At 33.9% G+C, this 8,566-nt stretch overlaps 2 protein-coding genes across 2 annotated transcripts; one reads left to right on the forward strand and one right to left on the reverse strand.

Annotated features, from left to right (window-relative positions):
- Positions 1-1,785: 1,785 nt before the first annotated feature.
- LOC120576059 (protein FAR1-RELATED SEQUENCE 5-like) lies at positions 1,786-4,282 on the reverse strand. Its single transcript, XM_039827022.1, has 2 exons — positions 4,220-4,282; positions 1,786-3,933 (listed from the first exon to the last, which is right to left on the reverse strand). Exons 1-2 carry the CDS (start codon positions 4,280-4,282, stop codon positions 1,786-1,788), a joined length of 2,211 nt encoding a protein of 736 aa, XP_039682956.1.
- An 892-nt stretch (positions 4,283-5,174) lies between these two features.
- Positions 5,175-8,270, forward strand: LOC25479674 (DNA-directed RNA polymerases II, IV and V subunit 6A). The gene is made up of 6 exons (XM_013587904.3): positions 5,175-5,287; positions 6,362-6,395; positions 6,494-6,669; positions 6,774-6,825; positions 7,814-7,881; positions 8,020-8,270. The coding sequence occupies exons 1-6, from the start codon at positions 5,253-5,255 to the stop codon at positions 8,087-8,089; spliced, it is 435 nt and encodes a 144-aa protein (XP_013443358.1). The 5' UTR covers positions 5,175-5,252; the 3' UTR covers positions 8,090-8,270.
- Positions 8,271-8,566: the final 296 nt, after the last annotated feature.

An 8,566-nucleotide genomic window follows, 5' to 3' on the forward strand; every position in this document is an offset into this window, starting at 1 on the left:
GACTAGTGCAAATATAAAATAGATAAGGAAGAAGGATCACACAAAAAAAGTTATCCTGGTTCACCCAACGTGGGTTAGTCCAGTCCCCACAATGCTTGTGAGATTTTCCACTAGGTAATTGAGTTATGACTTAATCTCAATTCCTTCTTTCTTTTTAGATCTTTCTGATCTTTACAACACTTTTTCTTTCAACCTTCACTTGGTCAAGTCACTTGCCGTTACGAGCAAGAATTTTACCACCTCTCTGCACACTTGCAGATTCTTTTACAATAGTATTTAAGAGTATTAAACTTCTTCAAAGAATTAATACAAAAGAGCTGCTTGCTCAAAACAAAGATATAGATCTTGAGTGATTTGTAAACAAAGAAATTCTTGATGAATATTGTCTTTTCTCTTTTTCTCAAAAGTTGTTTTTCTCACTTGCTGAAGTCTTCTATTTATAGGAGAAAAACTCTTGATGAATTCTTCCTTTCTTGCAGCGCAAGAATCATGGGAGCCGTTGAGATGAAACTGTTCCTTTTAAAGTTGAGATCGATCTCTAAATCTGCTGAAGCTTTCCTTTGTACTTTGTTGCTTGCTACGTGAGACATGAGCTTTGTACAGCTCATTTCCTTTTCACTTGTTGCTGTAACATAAGTCTTGAGCCCAAATAAAAGGCTTTTCTTGTACTAGGTAGCTTTCTTGTCATGTTGTGAGGTGACCATAAAGTGAATATCCAAAGGTTCATAGTTTTGTATTTGTCCTACACTCTTGATGTGTTGTCGAAATTATAGTGGTCATTCTCATGCCAACCTTTTTGCACATGACATTAAATATGTTCTTTTTGTTCATATGTTCATTTGTAGTAAGCTTCAAATAATATTTCCTTGTCATGATATAGTATATGCTTGAAATATTTATTGCTTCCTTAAATGTAACATTCCATTGCCCTGTACGTGCTTGGCCTTATTTGAACTTAAATCCATATTTGAGACCAATATTTGAGATCAATCTCTCCATCATAACTTGGTGCTTTCCTTGATAATTGTACAATGCTTTTATACCTTTAACTTAAAAGAGATACTCAAGAGCACAAGTTATATAACAATTAAAATCAGAATTAATAAAGTTTAATTTAATTAGTTTGTTATCTTTAAAACTAAAAATAGGGATTTAGATTTTATATCAACAAGCATACCTACTTTGTTACTACTTTGCAAATATAATGTCTTCTAGTTAATTTTGGCAAAAAAATAGGTATTTTGTTGTAAGCTGCATACAAGATACGTATGATTTTTTTTGTTATTCCAAATCAAAGAACACATCTGTTATTGCTTATAATAAGGAAATCAAGCATAATAATAGGAGTGATATTTGGTAACTGAAATCAAGCATAATAATAGGAGTGATATTTGGTAGCCAAATAACTTAATTCATTCATACACCAGATAAAAAAGATCCAATGGCTTTCGCTCAAAACAAAGGTTCTTCAAAAAATAGAAACTAAGGTTCTTCAACAAATAAAAACCCAGATAATAGAAACATAAACACAGGTTCTTCAAAAAGAAACATGAACACAGAAATAGTTTCCATCTTCCTTCTATACCATTCATCGTGTCAAAGTCTCTTCATCTTTGTAGTGTCTCTTCTATGTCATTCATATTGTCTAACTCTCTCAATCTTCCATCTATGGAATTCTTCAAAACCTAAAAACCAGGAAAATAAATTAAGATTTGATTTTAACTCACAGACATGAACATAATAATATCAAAATAAATAAATTAGTTCTTACCAAAACTATGGAGATTATTTGTTAGGACAATTGCGGCTGTCATGATGCGCATATTCACCACATGCCTTGCAAAGTCTCGTTCTTTTTTGTTGTTGTTCGACAGCCTTCTCTTTGCCACTTTTGATTCTTTTACCACTGCCTTTAGTCTTTGCAAACTGTGGTGGAAGAATTTCTACTTTCTCAGGAATATTTGTTCTGATGTAAGTTCCCAAATCATTTGTCTTGGTTTGCTTAGAACTCCCTTCAAACTCATCCAACTCTTTTTCCATTATAACAGCCCCATTTAACACAATAAGCAGCTTTTCTTTATCTTGCCCAGCCTTCTCCACACACCTAAATAACTTATCCCAGACATTTGAAACGAGTCCACCTTGCCCAGCCTTTTCATAGACAATATCACCTATGTCAAACACAGGTTTTTTATTTGCAAACTTAGTCCACCTATTCAATATGTACTTACTTGGTATTTCATTCAATTTTTTTCCCTTTACAACACAAAGTATGTGTCTACAAGGTATTCCTTCAGCCTGGAACATTTTGCAGGAGCAGTTTGCATTGTGATCAGACAAATTGTACACTACTTCTCGAAGATTACGATTGACCTTACTATTATCATGCACCAGAAATATTTCCATTCCATCTTCCTCTTTCTTATTTTCAATTCCACAATCAAGACAAGCCATCCATAATTCCTTCTGAAATATATAAAAGTTCTCGCGAGTATACACATCTCTTGCATGCCGCTCTATGTCACGATCCAACATTAGTTTTGGTATGGAATGAATTGAACTGTTATCGGCAAGTAACTCCTTATGTCGTTGTGCTTCGATTGCTGAATCAAACCTCATCCAAAATTCAACCAAGTTGACATTAGGATTCAAGAAATTTCCATAAAACGAATTCTCACTTTCTGATCTTGATGTTGTTCTCATTATCCCAGCCAACAAAACGTCTTTAAAGTATGTTGGAATCCACATGCTTCGAATTTCAAACATATATGACAGCCACTCATTCTCTTCTAACTCAAAGTCAAAAATGATATTGTCCCATGTTTCTTCAAACTCATCTGGTGTCTCTGATCCCCAAACACATGATTTGAAAGATTGGTTGAACTCTTCATCATCATTCAAGGAAGCACCTATTTTTTCGGAAACTTTTTTCATTATATGCCACATGCACAATCTATGAAAACAAGTAGGAAAAGTCTGCTTTACAGCCACTTTCATTGCAGGATCTTGATCAGTTATTATAAGAGTTGGCTGACGTCCTCCCATCGCTTCCAAAAACTTTTCAAACAACCATGTGAATGAATCAATTTTCTCATTTGCCAAAAATCCTGCTCCGAAAGTAATAGATTGTCTATGGTGGTTTACACCAGTGAAAGGTGCAAAAATCATAGAATACTTATTTGTTCGATATGTAGTATCGAATGAAACCACATCCCCGAATAATGAATAATTTTTCCTACAAATATTATCTGCCCAAAAAACATACCTTAGTCGGCCTTCTTCATCTACCTCGTATGCATAAAAAAATGATGGATTAAGTTCTTGCTTCCTTCTAAAGTTATCAATAAAAACATTTGCATCAGAATCTTTGAGCAAAGCCTGTAAATCTCTTTTATAATTTTGAAGATCCTTTTGCGTGCATCCAACATTTTCATAACCCCCAAATTGTTCTTTCATTAAGTGGAATGATTTTGAAGGCCCAATATTTGCTCTACCATATGCATGTAATAAGCTCTTGTGCATTGGATTCACCTTTCTTGATGATCTTAGAAATGGCCTCTTCGAGGGTGAAGCAAGTGCATGTGTATGACTTTCATTAAATCGAGCAAGCTCATACTTACCTCCTTCAACCCATTTGAAAACGGCATTTGCATTGCATCCTTCTCTTGTAAGACTCCTTCTTCTAGATTTGACAGCAACTGCATCAAGCACTTCATCTTTTTTCTTATCCGGTAAATAACCTTCTTTCGAGCAAACAAAGTATTTCCAACGTTTCACACCATTTTTATCTGTAGTTTCCGATGATGAACGCACACTAAACCCGACGTTATGTGCATAATTCTGGTAAAACAGTTTACCTTCTGCTAACGTATCAAATATTTGTCCAACCTTCGGCTTCAATTCGTCGTCACAGTTCGGCATGGAATCATTTTCCTATAAAGTAAAACATATATAACGTTTATGAATACTCCAATTTTTGTCCAATTTCAAACAAAATGACATAAAAATTTTGTATGACAACCACGTTTATGAATACTCCATTTCAAACAAAATGATAGGAACGTGTGTGTATATTCACATAAAAGGTATAAGTAATCTAACAGCACCTAGTAATCTAACAACACCATTTATGAATAAATCACTTTGTAACAAACATACAGGAACGTATATGCATGAATAATATAAATTACAATTTGAATAATAGAATTTGTGAAATTACCAATAACTGATTGGCTCCAAGCAAAGAGTTTTCCTGCAAATTCAAGCTTGAGTTTTTGTCCATTGAAAGGAGAAAAAGGAATTTCAGTGGGAAGAGAGAAAAATTGGTTGTTAGTAACAGAGTGAAGAAGAGGAAGTGGGAACGTTTCAGTAGACTGTGTGGAAAAAGAAGCGCGTGTTATGTTTGTTAAGTTTAGAAAAGTGGGTCACATGAGTTTTAAAGTGAGAATTAAATTACAACCATTTGATTTAATCCAAGGGCCATTATTTCACCCTCTCATCTCTCATTATAAATGGTCCTCTCATTTGAGTCATCCTCATGGTTATAAATATTTATATATTTGATTTTAAAATTATAAATAACAAAACGAGTAAATATAATTTTATATTTGTGTTAGTTCATTGAATTTTCACTTTTATTTATTACTTTGATAATCAACTAAGTAAAGAATTATTTGAAAAATATATAGAATTTATAGGATTTTTTTGGTTATGCGGGCTAGCGGACTATCCTCAACCCGTTCGGGCTAGCCCTAACGGATAGCGGGCTTTTTAGGGCCGGGCTAAAAAGCCCTATTAAAATTCGGGCTCAATATTTAAAGCCCAAACCCTATAATTAATCGGGCTAAACGGACCGGCCGATATGGCCCGGTTTTGACAGCTCTACTCCCAGCCCCACCAATAATCAACAACATAAATAGATAAAGACTCATGATATAAGACATGATAGCTTGAATTTATGCATGGATAAAATGTGGGTTAATTAGGATAAAAAAGCTCCGGTATTTTACTTTGTTGTTACCATTCTAAAACAAAACTAAAAAAGGGACAGAGTAATTAACCAAATTTTATAAAAAATAAAATGTAATCAACCAAATAAAAAGGGTAATTTTGTAAAAAAAAAAAAAAAAAAAACCAAAAAATATATATAAAATGTGATACAAAAGCACAAAGTGTCTTCCTCTAAGGAAAGGGTTTAAGAAATTGGACACAAACAAACAAGCAGAGCTTCAGCGTAAGGGTTTCTCATCACAATGGCCGACGATGACTACAATGACTTGGACATCGGGTTCTCTCTCTCTCTCTCTCTCTCTCTCTCTCTCTCACACATACGCACACACACACATTGTCAAACCCACCAAATTAGAGTTTTTCTCCAATTTATTTTTCATTTTTTAAACACCTTATTGATAATTTAGTGTTCTGTTTGTGAAAACCAAATCAAAATGTAACCTTTTTGTTTTTTCTTCCTATATATTCATGTTTTTAAGCTTGTTTTGAACTGTGGGTATGTTTGAATTGGCTTATTTGAGTTTATCTAGTGGCATAAGCAGTTGTGAGCTATGAAGCACAAACACCAAACACGACACTACACGCCAACACCAGTAATAATATGAGTAAATGAATTGTTTGTACGTAATCACATGTGTTGGCGTCGGACACCAACACAACACATGTCGGACTCCGGACACAGCCTTTGATCAGAGGTGCTGGTGCTACAGAGGTTTTAAGACTTTTGGCCGTACTTATGAAAATAGCTTATGACATGATAATAAGCTATTTTCATCTTTTTTGTTTTATTTTTTTTGTAAGTTCTCCAGGACAGGTTATAGAAATAAGTAAAAAAATAATATAACATTATTTTATTTTTTGTTATAGAAATAACTTATACATAAGCGTTTATCATGTAAAACGCTTATGTTATAAGCTGCTAAGTAAACTGTTTAGCGAAACATGGTCTAAGTTATATACATGTCTTTAAAGATTTAAGGTTTTCTTGCACTAAGTTTATTTCAAGTATACACTTAGAATATAATTGACGTATGACCTATGAAGCACTGACACGGACACGACACTGACACCGGTAGTAATTTGAAAAAGTGACAGAATTGAATGTAATAACATGTGTTAGTGTTCTGTTGGTATCGGACACGGACACGTGTCCGACATCGGACACACCTTCGATCAGAAGTGTTAGTGCTATTGAGCATATGAAAGAACAAAATTTTCCTAAAAAAAGATCAGAAAGTTTAATAGGAATGGAGGGAGTATGATTATGCAATTGCCAGTTTATGAGATATGTGTTTTGTAGTATGTTACTAGTGGAACATATCTCTCATACCAAATTTGAATGGTGATGCAGATACGAAGATGAGCCACCAGAGCCTGGGATTGAAGTAAGGAATTCTATACACACTGACTGACACAAACATATATGAATATTAAGGAACATACCGTTGATGAGTTTTTTAAATTATTGGTTGATACTTGATAGGAAGGTGCAGAGGTGGATGCAGATGACAACGACAACAATGATGAGATGGCTGGAGAGCCTATTGAAACCGAGGAAAAGGAACAAGAAGAGCCAACAGAAAGGCCTCGAAAGACATCGAAATATATGACCAAGTATGAGCGTGCACGGATTTTGGGTACCCGTGCTCTTCAAATCAGGTAATTTTTTTTTAGTTTTCATCTTTGTGAAGTTAAGATTTTGTTCTAGTGAATGATTCCTTGTAAATGTTTTAACATGATGTCTTGTCATTTGGTTGATGAAGTATGAATGCACCTGTCATGGTTGAGTTGGAAGGGGAGACTGACCCGCTTGAGGTACGATAAACTTCGGTTTACTCAATTGATGTTTAATTTCACATAATGTTTGCTGCATTTGAGTTTGTCTGAAGGGTTATTGAAAATTGTGCTTGCCTAACTTGTTATGCTAGTATCTAATTTCTTTTGTTTTTTAACAAAAACTAGCATCTGATCTAATTTCGAAACATATGTCGGTATAGACCAGTGGTCTTCATATGGAATGTGGGGAAGATTTCTTTAAGACACTCACTAACTTTGATCATTCACTTTGGTGACCCTCCTTCCTAGTTAATGGAGTCCTTGACTTTAACTATGGCTGTGGAGATTTTTATTTCTTTTTAGTTTCTTATAATTTACCTAATCCATATTTCAAAATAAAAATATACAAAAATATAATGTTAATGTATGGGCTATTCGTATGAAATCCCTTTCCATATTTTCATATTACAATAATAACAAATTTTAATATGGGAAGGCTGATTTTCTTGTGAGGCGGTTTTTTTTTTTTTAAATCAGGTCTTTTATCATTCTCTTATTCTTGCCTATGATTTGTATGTTTAGCTCATAGCAAAGTTTCGTTTCTTATAGGTCATGTTTCCTTTGCCCTGCCCCTGTAAATGAAAAGGTTCCAGGCTTTGGACATTAAAACTTAAACATTCACTTTGTGGATCATTGACGAATTAATGCTCTTTCTAATGTTGAAACTTAAAAGATTATAATGTTGATCGAAAAGAACTGGTTACTTCTATTAAGTTTTGCCCGTTGACTTCAAAACATATTTATACTATTGTCGTTGAATGTTGATTCTGATAAACCTTTGAATAATAAGATTGTAAATATCTCCTTTGGATGGCCAATGCCATATATCAATTCCAAATTGATTTTTAACTATTTTATGTAATTTCAAATTCTTTAGTTTGCATGGGATTTTTCGTTCATGTATCATTTAACAATTTGATACATCTTGGATGTGAATGTCTGATATCTTGTTCACTCAACTTCACAGATTGCCATGAAAGAGCTTCGAGAGAAAAAGATACCCTTTACCATCCGTCGTTATTTGCCTGATGGAAGGTAATTACTGTGCTTGATTCCTTTTTTTTTTTTTTTTTTTTTTTTTTTTAGTTTTGGAAAGGGGTGAGAGGGTATGTTAAGACTTAAGTTGAATTTTCCTTCATGTCATGCGTTTTCTGTTTTTGCAAAATTGTGCAGCTATGAAGACTGGGGAGTTGATGAATTGATTGTGGAAGACTCATGGAAGAGGCAAGTTGGTGGTGATTGATGGCTGAAACTAGAACTGACAAGATTAGTCTGACGTTTAAATACACTAATCATAAACTTGACTTGTAGTGTGGCACTAATTTTGGATGTCTATGTATCTTTGATGCTTATACTTTGATGTTTGTACACTATCATAACCTCTGATTATCGCGTGGTACTAATTTTTCGATGTTTGTACACTATCATAACCTCTGATTATCGCGTGGTACTAATTTTTCGATGTTTATGTCTCATTGATGCTTATACTTTGCTTTAGTTTAACGTCATCGTTAAATATTGAACAAACCACCATTTTGGTCATCAAAAGCATAACTCACTGTCACATTGGTGCTCGATACAAAACCCCTATTAGATCCTTCAATTTGTTAGTCAATTTAGTCTCTGATGTGGAAAATGAAAGAGGCACATGGACTGCTGATGTATTCCCAGCGACCAAAATGAAAAAAAAAAACCAAAAAAATTCTTCATTTCCCAAACA

This window comes from Medicago truncatula, chromosome 6 (genome assembly GCF_003473485.1).
Source record: "Medicago truncatula cultivar Jemalong A17 chromosome 6, MtrunA17r5.0-ANR, whole genome shotgun sequence".
In the NCBI taxonomy this organism is placed as follows: Eukaryota; Viridiplantae; Streptophyta; class Magnoliopsida; order Fabales; family Fabaceae; genus Medicago; species Medicago truncatula.